At 62.4% G+C, this 16706-nt stretch overlaps 1 protein-coding gene across 1 annotated transcript; it reads right to left on the bottom strand.

The window, feature by feature from the left end:
- Positions 1–4352: 4352 nt before the first annotated feature.
- Positions 4353–16393, bottom strand: PNPLA5 (patatin like phospholipase domain containing 5). Its single transcript, XM_028533272.2, has 9 exons — positions 16051–16393; positions 15433–15665; positions 13595–13660; positions 13111–13320; positions 11854–11914; positions 10504–10689; positions 8622–8754; positions 5025–5141; positions 4353–4467 (listed from the first exon to the last, which is right to left on the bottom strand). Exons 1-9 carry the CDS (start codon positions 16241–16243, stop codon positions 4353–4355), a joined length of 1314 nt encoding a protein of 437 aa, XP_028389073.1. The 5' UTR covers positions 16244–16393.
- Positions 16394–16706: the final 313 nt, after the last annotated feature.

The raw sequence follows: 16706 nt of genomic DNA on the forward strand, positions 1-16706 counted from the left end.
GGACGGGAGGAAGGATCAGATGCCGCACAGAGGCAGCCAGCCGAAGGCCGAAGGAACGGAGCCTCTGTGTGAACGGCTGAGGCTCCAGGGAGGGTTCTCACCACGGAAGGAGGCAGGGGAGGACCGCGTGGCGTTCGTTGGATTGGAACCTGCGGTACGGATGTGAGTTTATTCTTTTTAGAAATACCTATCTCTCATCTTCGCTGACCAGGCCCTGAGACCCTGGGATTCCAGCAGTCCTGGGCACGCCCACTGCCCCGATCTCGGTTGCTGAATGCTTCCCCATCAGGAGGAATCAGGGTTTCTTGAAGAAAAGGTCAACCTCAGGTCTGGGCGAAGAAAAGGACAAGAAGAGCCTGAAATGTTTTGCTGGGCAGCCAAAAAGTAAGAAAGTGGTTTTTCTTCAATGATAGGGAAGGGTCAAAAGGGCACAGGAGCTGGCCTGAAAGACCCGATTGAGAATGATTTGCACATGTCAGGCAGGAACTGGAAACAATGAAAATGCCCACCAACACCAGGATGCACACACGGTGATGTATTCATACAAGGGAATGCGTACTACACAGTGACTTAAGAAAAGAACCACTGGTGTGCGCAACAGCACAGGTGAACTTCACAATCAAAACGATGGACCAAAGACACCGAATACAAAGGGTGGTGTGTTGTGTGACTCCATCCACGTACGGTTCAAGGGCAAGCAAAACCTATGGTGACGGAGACCAGAAAAGTGCTTTATTTGGGTCAGGTTGCAGGGGAGTAAATGCAAAAGCGCCCCCCAGAGTGCCAGGAACATCGTCTCGCCCCCAGTGACGGGTCAGATAGAGTGTGGACACAGCTGTAGACAGGTGCAGGGCCTGCCTGCCGCATGATGGCGCCCCTGGGGAGGTCATACAGGGCCCCGTGCCGCACTTGGGCTCGCATGCTCCGTGGTCACCACCTTGAAATTCTTAACCGCCACATCGTGCTTTTTAAGGACGGGCTGAAGGAGCACGTGCAGAGGACTCGGAGCCCCGGCTCCCCAGCGGCTCCGCCAAGGCCAGGGCTGCCCCGTGGGCAGTGAATGCTCCACCCCAGGTTGGGGGGGGGGGGAGGCGGTGTAAGAGGCGGGTCGCCTTCTACCCGCAGAGACTCTTCCTGAATCGGGGGATCCGGAACTTCCCTGCCCCCGGAGATCCCCTAAGGCAGCCGAGGCCGCAGAAAGGCCGGCGCGCGGCGGGTCGCTGTCCGCGGTGCTGAACGCGTGCGGCTCCCTGATCCCGCGGCTCTTCCCCGCCTGTGACTCCCAGAAGCCACAGCTGCGGGGACCCTGCTTCTGCTTCGTTCTGGGTGCTGTCTTGATGCCTGTTTTTCTATTTGTAGGTATCAAAGTTTCCAGGATAAGTACTCGTTTACTATAGAAACAGCAAACGCATAAAATTGGGGACAATTGCGTAATGAACTTCTGTGTACACGTCACCCCACGTCAAGGGTTAGTGGCTCATGTCTGCCCCTCTGGCCCGCTCCCCCCACCCCAGTAATGTTGAGGCAGATCTCCTGCATTACGTCATCTCACTCATCAGTATTTCAGTGTGATCTCTGAAAGACAGGACTTCTGAAAACACATCCCCAATACGTTAACACAAGTAAAAAGTAAAGATTATACCGTAACATCACCAGACACGTGGTCAGGGTGCACAATCAGGTTTATGGGTGGGATGCAAAGCTCGGAGGGTGGAGGCACCCGCCTGGGATGCCTGAGGCAGCCAGGATTTAGTGCTGGATGCAGGTTGCCCCACCTACATGACGTGGCCACAGCCACTGACCGGCACAGAGCGGCCTGCTGGTCACAGGTGACACTGAGGCACAGGGTGCCGGCTCTGGCACGTAGTCACCCCCACAGGGTGTCCTCTGGGGCCACCCGCACCCAGGAGCTTCAGGCTCCAGCACACTCCTGCTCAGACAAGTCCAGGTCAAGATCAATCGCATCAGAACCTCTGCAGAAGAGTCCTGGGCAGCGTTATTTCCGCCTGGCACCCCCGCGTGCAGACGGGATGGAGCGGCAGCTGGACCTGAGCTTGAATGGGGTCTCTGTCAACCACAGCCTGTGGCACCTGGGACAGGGTGCTTCGCCCCTGAGCCCCAAACCCTTGTCACTGTAACTTGCCATGGGTCGCCCCAACCTGCGTTGGCACCTGCCGTCCCCTCTCCTGGCGTGACTCTCTGCCAACCCAAATGCTAGGCTTCCACCAAGACCCAGTTAGAAACCCATTCCTGTGGCCAACCCCTCCCAGAGTCCAGGCTCCTCCGTCTGACCACGGGGCACTGCTCGTGTGCGGGGCCCAGAGCACAGCTGGGGGACCCTCAGGAACCAGCCGGTCCAACCCCTGGCTTCAAAGATGGGAGATGAGGAATTGATGGAGGAAGGTGCTGCCCAGGGCACAGAGCAGATGCTCAGTGAGGCTGTGAGACGGGCTCGGGATCCTTCTGCTCCCTGGGGCTCCGCCTCAGGCGGTTCCAGCTCGACCTCTTACCCGACGAACCGTAACCTCTCTGCCCCTCAGCGCCCTCGCCTGTAAGTGGGAGAGGAAATGCCTACTGCCCAGGGTTGCTGTGGGGACCCAGTGAGATGAGGGCTCTGCAGACTTGGAAGCGGCACGCACCTGTGGCCGTCAGGTTCCCCACCCCCCACAGAGACAGCAGTAGAGGCACGTGAGCTCGGGGCAGGGGTCTGCCACGGGCATCAGGACATGCCCGGCAGACAACAAGCACTCAGGAAGCCAGGTGGGGGGGGCTTGCCGCCAGCCCAGGAGTGGGGTTCAGGACCGGGAGACACGGCCGTGCCGGGGCTGCAGGGCCCGGAGAGGTCCTCGATGGGGACACTGGGAGGAGGAGGCTGGTGGGCCCACGATGTGAGCACCGCTGGAGGGGGCATGGTGCAGAGGGCGCTGACATCACGCAGGCCTGGGGCCCAATCGCAGCTCCCCTGAGTCTGGTGCAGACTGTCCCCCTCCCCCCGCCAGCCCGGGTTGGTGCAAGGCTCAAAAGGGACCCTCCTATAGTCTGGTGCCAGACACAGAGCAGAAGCGTGACCAAGGCGCTGTCACTGTCCCCTCCCTTTCCGAGCAGCAGTCCCCAGCAGGGGAGGGAGTCTGCGAGGGGCGTCTGATTTTCTCAAACTGGTATTCCACAGCGTGTGTGTTATGGTCTCCGCCCTGCGTGGGGTGCGGGGGGTGGAGGTGGGGACCAAGGGGAGGGGGTTTCCCCTGGTCACAGTGACGCTGAGTTGCAGAAATGGGACTGAAACCCAGGCGTGCCGGAACTCGGAGCCCAGGATCACCCTCCGCTCTGCAACACCCCGGGGCTCCATGTCGGGAGAACAGAGAGGTGACAAGTCAGGCAACTCGGACCGAGATCAGTTCCCGGGTTGTCTGCTTTGTCAGTTGAGCCGTCTCAGCGCCTGGCCGGGGGTACCGCGTGGGCCCTGCTCTGAGGACAGGAAGAGCGGCGACTCCCAGGAGAGGCCAGAAAAACTCCGCTGTCCCAGCATCCTCTCTGCCTGAGACAGGGAGGGGCCAGGGGAGGGGCAGAGGCACCGTGGACCTTCCTGTGGAATAAGGGGGCTGTGGTGGTGGCAGCCAGTGGACACCCCAGCAGAGGCACCTGCAGCTGGGGTCCTGAAAGGATTTTAGTCCCTTTAGCCTCCCCTCCCCTCCCCTCCCATCTCCTTGGGCTCTGGCTGGGTGGACCCAAGAGGAAGTCAGAGGTCAAGGTTGCAGGAGCAAGCAGACCGTGGGGTCACCCCCAAGGGCTGGTGCCAGACAGCAGAAGTCAGTACAGGGTCTGAGGGAGGCACAGCACCCCCTGACGCCCACTGGCGCCCCGGTCTCCCAGGGGAGCCTCCGGCCGGATCCTACAAACCCCTGCGCTTGACTCTGCCAAGGCACTGGACCCTTCCCCACAGAGCTGCCTCGGCACCCCTGGAAGGAAGCTCTGGAACCAGGATGCGTGTCAGCTCCTGCTTCCTGTCTCCCTCTGATGGGACAGGTCCAGGGTGACCTGGGCACACAGTGACCCCGGACGTGCCCATAGACGGGGCCTCTCCCCAGAAAGAAGTCCCCAATCCCCAGGGAACTAGCTCCAAGGAGCAGGGCATCCGGGGGGGGGGGGGCTTCTGGGGCCTCCTCTGGCTCCCGAGGGTGCCCCGCCCACACGGGCTGGGACAAGAGTCCGAGGGAGAAAAGGAGGCTGCCCTTGGTCCTTGACTCGGCCAGCGATTCCAGTGCCCAGCCTGGGCCAGGGGCTGGACTCCGCCATCCAGGCTCTGGGAGGCGTCCAGCCCGGCCTCCCTCCAGGGGGCAGACGTGAGCACACAGTCACCGAGCTGGCCCAGCGGGGTGCCCCTCGGGCCTGAAGTGCAGGGCAGGTCTGGGCTCCTTGGCTGGGTCCGTGGGAGGGGCTGCCTCCGGCTGCAGGCTGGTGGCCGGCGGGCTGCAGGGGGAGCAGAAGCCAGTGAGGGCGAGTTATTGGCAGCCCGGGCTGGGCGAAGGGCAGGGTGGAGCCACGGGGGCGGCCGGGTATGCAGCGAGCCCCGGGCCACACTTCTCCCAAGTCCCGCAAGGAGGGAGGGCTGCCCGAGGCCCTGCTCTGGCTGAGCTGGGGCGACAGGAAGGCCCCAGTGGGGGGGCTGGGCAGGCGTCCTTGGTAGACAAATGGCTGCGAGTGGGTGTGGGGGGACTGCGGGGACTCCGGCCAGCAGGGGACGTGGGCTGGGGAGAGACCCCGCCCAGGGCCCGTGGGGGCATCTGGGAAGCTGCAGGACTGATGGGGGAATGGGCAGAGCAGGGACACCGGTCCTCTGCAAGCTGAGCAGGGGGACCAGCGGCTGCCCCGAGGGCCCTGAAGACTGACCAATGGGACCGGTCCGCACCCACGTCCAGGCCCAACCTGGAAGGTGCGGACTGCCTGCCCGGGTCCAGGAAACAGCGGGTGCCTCCCCACCCAGGACCACCTCTCCCACCGCGCCCCAGCCTGTGTACCCACCTCACCTGACCAGCCCGAGGAGCTGGTCCTTTGTCCTGGAGTAGACCCCGACGGCCGCGCTCCTCAGCAAGCCCTGCACCCACCGCAAGTCAGCCAGCATGTCAGGCAGCCACACCACCAACCTGGAGGAACAGCCGGGATACCGGTTCCACCGCCGCAGGGCAGCCTGGAGAAACCCTGGGGGGCTCCGAACTGGGGGGAGTGGCTAGGCCCTTAGGGTGGACTCCGAGGGGTGCCAGTGGAAAGCCCAGGCAGGGGGAGGAAGGGCGGGGCTTTGGGCCCGGGCCAGCTCGAGGTGCCACCCAGCCCCACTGCTTAGCCGCTGTGTGACCTGGGCCGGCAGGGAACCTCTCTGGGCCTTGGCTTTCTCACCGGCCAAGGAAGGACAGTCCCTTCGCCTGCGGTTCCTGACCTCCTCCCTCTCCCGGTCCCTTCCTCTCTCGTCCCCCCCAGACCAGCTCACCGCCCCGCACCCCCGCACGCACTCTCCTCCCAGCAGCCAGGGACGGTCCTGAAACACACAGTCCAGCACAGCACCCTGCTGTCACCCACCTGCGCCCCCACCTGGGCCCTGAGCGGCAGCAGGGGGCCGGCTATCCACCCTGCGTGGCCGGGCACCTTCTTGGACGCACAGGACGCTGCAGGGCCTCCCCCCTCCCCCACCACCGTATCGCCCTTGGAGGGCTTCTAAACCAGGGCCTCAAACTGGGTGGGTGGTCCTCAGTGTACTGCGACAGGAGACACAAGCCGGATGGTGGCCTCCCTTGTTCTGGACCCTCTGCCTCTGTGACTGCACCCCCACGGCGGTCACAGAACACCCGGAGCACGAACCCCCTGGGCTGGGCAGGCCTCCTTGTCGGCGCTCACTCGGGGATTTCTTTTGAACTGAAAAGGCCAGAATGTGCCTCTATCTGTGTTGATTTCAACCTGTGATTCAGTGGGACCGCTCAGCGCGAGCAGGGCCAGTCGGCCCAAAGCTGTCCCCCAGCTCCGGGGCACCAGCAGCTCAAACAGCAGGCCAGCCCTGCCATCAGCTCAACGCGGAGCAGGACGGAGACCTGTGGCCACTGTCACAGGCCCTCCTCCAGGGAAGAGAGAGTTTTTAAAAGGTCAGATCTCCCATGGCACCACGGCCACCCTTGGCTGCCTCCCCCCACCGTCGGGATGGAGACCGCACTCCTCGCAAGGCCGCAGGGCCGTGCGTGTCCGGTCCGGCCGCCTCCCCAGCGCCCCGCCTCCCCAGCGCTCCCCCTCAAGGCTCCAGCCACACTGCCTCCCTTTCCGCTCCTCAAACGAGCCTTCCTCCCTTCTGCCCCAGGATCCTTGCATGTGCTGTTCCATCCATCTGTGCCACGCCCTCTTCCAACCATGTTTTCTGACAAGGTCCAAACGTGGAAAGAAGGAATTCAAGGAATCCATCTTCCTGGAAGAGAGCGTGGCATACAAAGGGGGATGGTAATTTTTCTGGGGATTCTTTTTAATAATTTCCTTGCTAATATTAATCATGGCCTTACTTTGTACCCTGATTCCCATAAGAACAGACCATGAGGAGAAAGAGGCTCGAAGGGAGTCAGTCAGTGATTGATTTTGAGGGTTATTCTGAAGGGACAACTAGTTCTCCCCAGACTATTGAATCATGTCCAAATTGTTTTAAACAAGGTGTTTATAAACCTGAGTAAGAAATTATCCCTGATTGTCCCCATAAAAGAATTCATGAATCAGTTACAATAGGTTGAATTATTGGCAGACTTTCCCATGCCTGTTCCTTGCCCATAGATATAAAGAGTCTTTCTAGAAAACAAGAAAAAATTTATATAGACCCCTACCCACAGCCCAGGGATACCCCTGGGTAGCATGTTGGATTAATGGCAAATTATGGTATCCCCCAAAAGGAGCTAATAGTCTCCAGAGGGTTCCAGATCCCTCATTGCCTTATACAGGAGCATGTAATGAGGATGGCATTAGAATGGTCAATAAGGATGGAGTCCAAGTGCCTTATAATAGTCTAAATTTCATGGAAAGGCTAGCTGGAAGCAGACCTCCCTGGTGTTTATTAATTAAGGAACAAAAAAGGTTTACTGTGGCTGGATTTCCTGTTTATCTTTCCTTATACGTTTGTTTTGGTGATTAAAAGGTGGTGGGATTGTTAGATACCTGTATCTCAGGTTTATTGATTCGCATGATTCTGATGAAGTTGTATAAAATAATTTCTTGACCAGAGAACAAAATCCCCTCTAATGAAATAGCCCCTGAATGTCTAAAAGTTGTTGGAGTAACAGCCCCTCCTTTACCTTGAATAGGAATATACATCAAGCAGAATTAGACAGGCAAAGAAATAAGAAAAGCTGGTTAACTATTATAAATTAAGCACGTAGAAACAGTTACCAGGGAGTCAGAGTCCATGGTGCACAGAGAAATATTTTAGACAGAAAAGGTAAATAGCTAAGTTAGACATCACAAAGGCCTTATAATAAATTTCCTATAACCTCTATTCAATCTAGTGTATGCTTTTGCCCCTTGATAAATTCTGAGAACTTTAATAAACAATAAGACATTCAAACTCTGTACGTACGTACAGCTATTTCTAATTGTCTGATTTATGGCTCTCCTGGTCAAAACAATCTTTGTTTAATATAACTGAATCTATGGGAATTTTTGTACTTTTCCTGGTTACCTTTGTATTAATTTTTTCCTGCTTTACCTAATCGCAAATGTCAATCACTGCTAAAAATGAAAGTATAAAAACCTGCTTGCACTTGCAATAAACGGAACAGAGCATCACCGTCCTCTGAGGCATGTTGTCGTCTATCTCCCATCCCCGACGCCTCACCCGCCTTTCAGGAACCCCTGGACCTAGCTGCGGCTGGACCGAGGCACATCTGAAATGCTTTTCCCTTCCCCCTTTACTTGGTGGAATTTCATCCTTCAGTTATAGCTCAAAAGTTACCTCCTCTGGGCAGCCTTCCCTGCCCAGGTAGCCCCTAGTGGGAGCCATCACGGTTCACAGCCGGGGCAGACCTCGGAAGTGAGCTCCGGGCAGAGCCGTGATTACACACATGGGTGTATGACAACCTGTGCGCCGTCGGACTCCACAGGGCCAGGCTCCGGGTCTGGCTCAGGGCTGCCTCCCCAGCCTCCAGCCAGGGCCCGGCCTCTGGAAAGCCCTCCATACCTGGTGCTTGAATAGATGAAGGGCAACGCGGAGGGGTCTGTTAGTCGGCAGTTACAATGGTTAGTGAGGGCTGAACCACAGCCAGCCTGTCCTGGAAGAGCCTTATTTTATACAAAAGGAGTCTGAGGCCCAGAGAGGTCAAGATACCTGGCCCAGACCACACAGCAAGTCTGAGCCCGCCCAGCCCCTAGGGGTATTTTCAAAGTGAGCACATGGTCTCTGAGGCTCTGCTCGGGGGAGCAACGGGCCAAAGGTCCTAGAGACCAGCGCGGGGGCCCCCACTGGATCACAGCTGTGTCACTGCCCCCCACCAGTCCCCTGAGACCCCTCTGTGTCACTCCGCCCACACCAGGCAGCGCGGTGTGCCAGCTGCCCTTCCCGCCGTGGGTACTGACCCCTCCCCCACCCCCGACCCCCTGGCCGGGCTCACCTTCTGCTCCGGAAGTAGGCGTACTCGAAGGGCAGCGTGCAGGGCAGCAGCAGGTATGTCAACACCCTCCCGGGCCTCGACCGGCGGAAGCGGGCCCAGGGCCTGGGGTCCCTCATACAGGTTTTCCTCAGTGCTGCAAGGGAAGCCGGAGCGTGCCCGCCCGTCCCGAGGGCCAGCCCCCTCTCCGCCTCACACAGCCCATAGACACAGCCCAGATGGAGCCCCTGCTGTGAGCCAGCAGGCGGCCGGGCCCTCAGCCTGCGCTCTCTGAGTGTCGCCCTGAGATGGGCAGGGCGCGCCCCGCCTTGCACGGAAGGGGAGGCAGAGGTGCAGAGTGGGAAGTCACCTGCCCGAAGGCCATCGCCAGGCAGTGGCGGGCCGGGCCCAAAGCCTCCTCAGGCTCCTCCAGCTCCTCCCTGTTCCCCCAGCCCCGGGCAAGTCTGCCTCGGCCACCCAGGACGAGGCGGGTGCCCACGCCGCACCCCTCTCGGTATTATTAACCTTGGCAGTGGCAGCAGCTGGGACCGGAACGACCATTTTCTGAGCCCGTCGTCCCCTCAATCACCCAGAACGGAAGGGACCTGCAGCCCGGCCGGGGGCAGAGCCAGGGCCTGAAGCCCCGCCCCAGACCAGGGCAGGGGTTCGCTCTCCCCAAGCCAGATGGCCGGTGCCCCTAGAGACGGACGCTGGGAGCGTTCACAGAAACATTCCAGAGGCCCAGCTCCCGGCCGACCTGCCCCTTGTCCTAGGACACGCCCCTTCCCTTCCCCTGCCCTTGGTTACCTCCCCTGCAACGGCAGGACCTGTGTCCCTGGGCTGGCAGGTGAGGATTAAGGGACGCCCGCAGAGACGAAGCCAGGCCGGATGAGAGGTGCTGCCCCATCAAAGAGGCGGCTCTCGGGCGCCCCCGTGTGGCGGCAGCGGTGCTGCCAGGCCTCCGGAGCACCCAACTTGGACCTCGGGCTCAGCACACATCCAAGTCCCCTGTGGTCTCCAGCGCGGAGAGAGGCGCCCCCACCCCCACCCCCTCACCCACCGCTCGGTCCCTGCTCCCTCCTCACCACCGTCATCTCCCCTCACCTGCCTCTCAGCCTGTCCCCCGCCCCCCACCTGGTGCAGCCATCACTGGCCCAGAGTGCGGAGTAGCAGGGAACAATACAAAGGAGGGGTCGCCCCAGGAAACCCCGAGGGGCCACATCCCTCCTCGAGGCCACCTTCCCGACGCCCCCAGCCTGCCTCTGCTCCTCTCCGCTGCGTGCCCCTCAATCACTGCGGCAGGGCCCCCCCTCTACTGCCCCCCCCCAGACTGCCTGCCTTGCACCTGCTGCAGGCCTGTGGGGCCCTGTGCTTTCTGTCCCTACGACTGTGACCTTCAGGTCGCCGAGCAGAACTGGCTACACGGCTCAGAGTGGAACCCCCGGGTCTGCCCTTGCAGGTCCCTTAGCCTCTCTGCTGTGGTTGCCGCCCCTGTGCAACGGGGACAATTCAGGACCGTCCTCGGGGTATCCGGTCCTCCAAGTGTCAACTGAGGGGTCCAAATGAGGCCAGGCCCGCCGCACCGTGCCCCTCCCAGGTCCCTCGGTGCCCCCCGCCTCTTCCTGGACAGCGGGCAAAGGCCTGGCTCTCTCGGGCACAGAGCCGGGCGCCAGTCCCCGGGAGACCCTGCTGGGTCCCTTCCCCTGTCGGGGCTCCAGTTTCCCCGTCACTGAATCACTGAAGCGGGGCCAGAAAAGCCCAAGGCCCCAGTCGTGGCGACAGGTGACTGACACACAGGTCAGGGCCCCTGGCACCACGCCTGGCACTCAGTGGGTCCTCAGAAAGAAGCGCATCTTCAGGGCAGGGGCCTGCTCGGTGGGAAAGGGGAGGAAGGAAGGGGCAGTACCAGCCTCCAGCTCTGGCGAGAGCCGCTCGAAGTCGGGCACGTCCTTGACCAGCACGCCGGGCACCGTCCAGTTGAGCGACAGGCCCGCCTTCTGGCCTCCGTCGTGACCGGTGTCCCGGGTCCCCTCAGCGGGGGCTGGAGGCTCCTTACACGCCAACGTCCACAGCACCGGTTCCTTGGTGAGTCCTGGGCCCGGCGAGAGGAGGGACGTGACAGGTCGGCACACCAGGAGCCTCCAGGCGACAGGGACCCCCTGGCTCCACACGCTGTCGGCAGTATCCGCACCGCTCAGTGCCTGCTCAGTGCCCCCTCAACGCTGGGCACCCGCGTCTCACTGGGTGGACCCAGGGCTCTACCCGAATGACCCTTCCCGCACCCCCACCCCGCACTGTTCCCCGTCTCCAGGGCACCCTCATTTTCTCTTTCCCTGCTTCTTCTTTGAATTTTTCCTGTTCACGTTCTGGAGGTTAGTCGGAACCCTGAAGACCTGGTCTGGGGTTCAAATCTCAGCCCTGCCACCTGTTAGCTGTGAGACCTAACAGCTCCCTGCCTCAGTTTCCCTCTCAGTGACCAGGGAAGGGAAGACCTGCTGTACCTGCCTCTCTGAGAACCACGTGAGTAAGTGAAGCTGGAGCCCAGGTCTGGGTGCACGGCGAGTGCCCCGCAAACCCGTTCTTGCTGCCGCATGTTTGGGGCCATAGTTGGGGGCAAGGGTCAAGGACATGAAGTTTGGGGCCAGACAACCTGCGCTCAAATCCCAGCTCTAGCACTTGAAGAGCACTGCCCTACGGGGTGACATCCGAGCCCTCTCTGGCCCACCCAGTGCCCTGTGAACACACGCGCGTGCGCACACACACACACACACCTGCGGCCACACTAAGTGACGTTCCCTCGAGCTCTGACCTCTGTCCCTTCACTCCTATTCTTCTCCGACCAGACTGTCCTCTTCCTTTCCATCTTCAGCCTTTCATAGGCTCCCTCACTAGACAAAATCCAGCCTATCTGTCACCACCTCCAGGAAGCCCTCCTTGCCCACTCCCCCTCCCTCCCCCCAGGCTGGATCAGGTGCCTCCTTGGGGCTTCCACAGCCCTGAGAGTTCTTCTGTCCCTCAGGGGAGACGTCACCCTCTGGATCTGTCCCCCTGAACCAGGCAGTGGGCAGCTCGAGAGTGGGACACATGAGTGAGTCCTCCCTGGGCCCCCGGCACCCCACTCAGGCCAGGCACAGAGCAGACGCTGAGGAAGAGAATGAGTGAGCTGAGGCCCGGGAGACTTCAAATGCCCAGGAGGCAGGATGCACCCGGCGCTTGCCTGGGGTGTGACCCCAGCTGCCTGGTGACTGTCACCTACCGCGTCTCTCCAGGAACCTCAGGGTGTCCAGGTAGCCTTGCCTGCAGTAGTGGGACACTACCTGCCAACACAGAGGGCAGGGCGGGCTGAGGAAGGCCTGGACCGCCCCTCACGCTGATTGATGGTCACAGGCCAGAGACCTGTCTTCGACTGGAAGTGATTCCAGCCTCTACTTCCCAAGAGACCTTTCGGCAAGGCTCAAGGACCCTGGGGGGGCCAGCAGTGGGTGGGGGGCCAGAGGACAGCAGCCGGGACAGATCCGAAGCCTCCTCCGTGACTCCCTGGCTGGGGGCTCCTGCTCCAGCCCCCACCCCCTGCCTTAGTTCCCTCCTCTGGCCCAGGACACCAGTCCCAGAAGCAGCCTGAGATGGCAGAGGGTTCCTGGGGCCCGTGCCCCTCTGCCTGGGTCAGAGCCCTCCGCGTGGGGGAGGGGCACCCGCGGGTGGGGCAGGAGCCCCGCCTTCCCTGGCTGTGTGGCGTCTGGGCACCCAGGCCACCTTTCTGAGCACCTTGGTTTCCGGGGCTGTGAGAGGGGCTGAGACGCTGTGTCGTACCCCCCCCTCCTCCGGCGGACGGGGGAGAGGGACCGGGCCGTCTCACACACTGTACAGCTCTGCACAACCGTGAGAGGCACAAGGGCTAGGGCTGGGGCTGGGGCAGACTGTCAGGATGACAAACTGAATCACCTATTTTCCAGAAATGCCGAGGGGCCAAAAACCAGACAGTGCTGGCCTGCTGTTCACCTTTCTCCGAGCCTGGGCCTCACCTGCACACAGGAGGCCCGTCAGGCCGCAGTCCAGGGCGGCAGCCGGCAGCACGGGCCGGGGCTGGCCGAGGGTTTGAGTCCCGGCTTGGCAATGTCGAGGCCGCGTGAGCGTGAACAAGTCACTCCCCCTCTCTGCGCTGCGGAGCTCTTCCCCGAGAGCCGGAGATGACAGCGGTGCCTTCCCACAGACCCCGGCTGGGAAGAGCGCCGGCAGAGGCCCCGCTCTACCTACCCCAGGGTCAGCGGTGCGGGCCCGAGGGCGCCACCATCCCCTGGGGCCGCCTAACTCGATGTGCGCCCGGGAGAGGGAAGGGTGCGGAGAGCCCAGCGTGGGCTCCAGGCTGCGGGTTTGAGGACTCTGCTGCAAGGCACGGGGCCGGTGCCCTAACTGCCCTGAGGCTGTGGGGAGGGTTCGATGGCTGCCTCACGGGGCCCTGGGTGGCGGCCGAGGCTCTCGCAGCTTCCAGACTGGGCACTGGGGCCAGACGTACCTCCGGGTTGGGGTTCAGGAGGCACGCGAAGCCCAGGAGGAAGTTCGAGGTGGAGATCTGGAAGCTGGCATTGAAGGCGTTCAGCTCGAACATGCTGGCCGAGGCGCTCTCGGGGCAGATGTCCACGGTGCCCGTGAAGGGCGACACGGTGATGGTGGAGGCGCTCTCCGCGAACGGCACGTTGTTGCTCAGGGCCCCGTCGATGTAGCGCTGCGGCGGGGGCAGGGGGCGCTGTCCTCAGGACGCCCGCCCCCCTCCCACGCCGTCGCGGAAAGTGGGCTGCCGCTAGTGACCCTGTGGCTGCCCCTGACTCTCGCGGTCCGTTCCAGCCCAGGATGCTCTGAGCGCCCCAGCAGCAGGGGGAAGGCGGGCACACAGTGGGTGCTCGAGAACTGCGGGTGCCCTCCGCCCACACCCCTCTCACCCCGGGGGTGCCTCGGGCCGCCCAAAGAACGGGGGGGGGGGGTTTGCCTCGGCCACTTACCTCCCCTCTGAACTCGGGGGGGATCACCCCGCAGTAGAAAGGGAAGTACAGGGTGCAGACCAAGGCCTGGGAAGACAAGAGTCAGCGGGCACAGCTGTTCACACTCCTCACGCTCAGGACCCGCTCCAGGCGCCGCGTCTAACCCCAGGAGAGCCCCCGAGGCGGCTGCTATTTGTCCCGCATCCAGCAGAGGGAGGGAACCGAGGCGCCGGGAGGCATCGGGTCGCAGCCGCGTTCTCAGAGCGGCGGAAGGATATTTGAATGCAGGCCCATCTCGACATCCGCCCCCGCTTCCTGCGGACAGGACCCTGGCTGACTTGGGGCTGCTGCGGGACGTCTTCCCCCAAGGACACACAGAGGCACCAAGGGCCACTTCTCCTCCACCAGTCCGGCAGCAATGCACCTCCGAGAACCTAGGAGCATCTCCCAACGCGTTGTCCCCTGGACAGTCGTTCCAACCAGACGCTCCCTGACGTCTCTGCCCGCCTAGGATGCACTGCCCGCGCTTCCCCGGGGAGGCCCCGCCAGTCCCGCAGGGGAAAGCCCCTGACGCAGCCCCTGACGCTACTGGTATTCAGGGCGCGGTCCTTCCCCGCCAGGGCGTGTGGGGGCGCTGTCCTGCGCATTGAAGGGTGTGTGGCGGGACCTCTACCCACCAGATGCTAGTAGTCTACACACGCGCACACGTGCACGCACACAGCCCTGGCACCGAAAACTGTGTCCAGCGCGGCTGCATGCCCCCCCAGAGGACCGTCAGTCCTGCTGAGAACCACCGACCTAGGGCTTGCCGAACTCGCGGAACAGAGCGCCTTTGCCTCCCAGAATCCTTGGAGACATCCTTCCAGTCCTTTCTGGGAGACGCGGAGCCTGTCTTGGCCCTCCCGCATCCCGCACCCCAGTCTGGGTGGAAGGCACGGAACCCGAAGGGGAGGGTGCACGCAGCTGCGGTGGGGGAAGCGCAGGGTTCCCGGCTCAGGCCTCGGCGGGTGGGACCACCTCCCTACCTGTGTGAGCACCCCCACCTCCCGTCCCTGCCCTCTTTCCTCGACCCCGCGGCTCTCTGTGACACCCTCCTCTTGTTTCAACGCTGGATGTGTTCTTAATTCACGGCGGATGCGGTCCTTGTCGGACCCCACGCACGGCGGACTAGGAGCCCCAGGATTTAGGCGGCGCTCTGGTCCGTGTCACTCCCCGCTCACAGACACGGCGACCGGCACTTACAGATGCTCAGGCAGTGTCGGCCCACTGCATCTGAAAGCACCCGGAGCCCTGACCAGTGTGGCTCAGTGGGTCGGGCATCACCCCGCAAAGCAAAAGGTTGCCGGTTCGATTCCCAGTCAGGGCACGGGCCTGAGTTGTGGGTTTGGTCCCCAGTCGGGGTGCCTACTAGAGGCAACCGATGGACCGATCCATGTCTCTCTCTCACATCGATGTTTTCCTCCCTCTCTCCTTCCCCCTCCTCTCTCTAAAGATAAATAAACAAACTCTTTAAAAATGCAGGACCGGGGTGGGTCAGGGGCTGGCAGGCACCCCTCTGGAAAGAGCAGCCCCATGGGGGGCTCTGCTTAGAAAAGCCTGACCTTTCCCCCTCCCCAGCCATATGCCTTCTGGGTGCAGCTGAGGGGCCCCCCTGCAAGCTGGAGGGTCTCCATGCCCAGCTGGCCACCCCTCTCCACGCCTCAACTCCCTCGTCTGTAAGCAAACAAGGGCTGCCAGTCCGCCACCCTACCCCCCGCCCTACCGCTGCGCCTGCCCCTGGGACGTGCCCGGAAGTCACTCTGGCAGGAGGTGGAGCCCACCCAGCGGCCACCAGGCGCTGGGGCCCACCACCTGCTCACCTGGATGACCTCGTCGCGGCTGGCGAAGTCCGTGACAATGACGTTGCGGCCGTCAGGCCAGCGGGTCAGCGAGACGCCCAGCCGCTGGGAGGCCAGGACGTGAATGTTGTCGGGCAGAAAGCACTGCAGCTCCTGCTTGATGTGCTCGATGGGCGCGAAGGCGGGGTGGAAGGTGCCCAGGCTCAGCCGCTCGGCCTGCTTGGCCAGGGACAGGAGGTAGAAGCAGCACCGTTCTGCAGGCACGGGGACAGGGGCCTCAGCCACCAGGGGGCCTGCCGGGCCCGCAGGCTTGGCTTCCCTCCAGCGGCCCCGGGAGTGGAGGGTCCTCCCCTCTCCCGCTCGGGTCTGTGCCCAGCCCTGCATCTGGCCCCAGGTGACCTTGGGAACAGTCTTCCCGGCCCTGAGCCTCCCGTCCCGCTTCTGGGGAAGGGAGTAACCGCAGGCGCGAGTTCGCAGGGTTCTCATAAGCCTTAAGGAGGAGGGTTCGGGGTGTAAAGACGGTGGGCCCAGGCGCCAAGCTCCGGGCCCTGGAACACTCCCCGCTCTACAGCCACTGCCCACCCCCCCACCCCCGCCCACGTCAGAATCGGTTTCTGCTGGAGCCGTCCCCGGACGCACCGGTTGGCATGTCCATGACGAGGCAGAGGGCGGCGAGGGCCCCGGACGAGGAGCCGTAGGCGCGGCGGGCACCCCGGAGGATGCGCGGGGCGCGCTCCCGCAGGCAGTGGATCACGCCCACATGGTAGAGGCCCAGGAAGCCCGAGCCGCTGAAAGACAGGCTCCAGCTGCCCTCCTCCTCGAAGCAGCTCATGTCGTGGGGCCGGGGCCGGGGCAGAACCGGGCTGGGAACTGGCGTCAGTGGCGGATGCTGCCGGGATGGGGCGCCGGAGGTGGAAGGCTCCCGGGCTGAATGAGGGACGGCCCACAAGGGAAGCTGTGGCGGGAGAGCCCCGGCCCCGCCCCTGTGCCCGGTGTGGTCCCCGGGCTGCGTCCTCTGTTGCCCCAGCCAATGAGGTCCCCGGTCTGCGCCCGCCCCCTCCCTCTCCGCCAGGTGAGCCCCAGGTGTGCCCCAGAAAAGCGCCAGCGCGCCCTGGATGCCCCGGCGCCGCCCCCACGTGCCGGTCCTGGGACAACAACTGGCCCCGGGTTTTCGGGTGTCTGGGCTGCGGGGGAATGGGACCGACTCTTGGCCGCATCCCTGCTTGACGGAAGCCTTATTCCTGACCTCTTTTTTTTTTTTTTTTTAAGATTTTATTTATTTATTTTTAGAGAGG

The sequence above is a fragment of the Phyllostomus discolor genome, chromosome 2 (genome assembly GCF_004126475.2).
Source record: "Phyllostomus discolor isolate MPI-MPIP mPhyDis1 chromosome 2, mPhyDis1.pri.v3, whole genome shotgun sequence".
Classification (NCBI taxonomy): Eukaryota; Metazoa; Chordata; class Mammalia; order Chiroptera; family Phyllostomidae; genus Phyllostomus; species Phyllostomus discolor.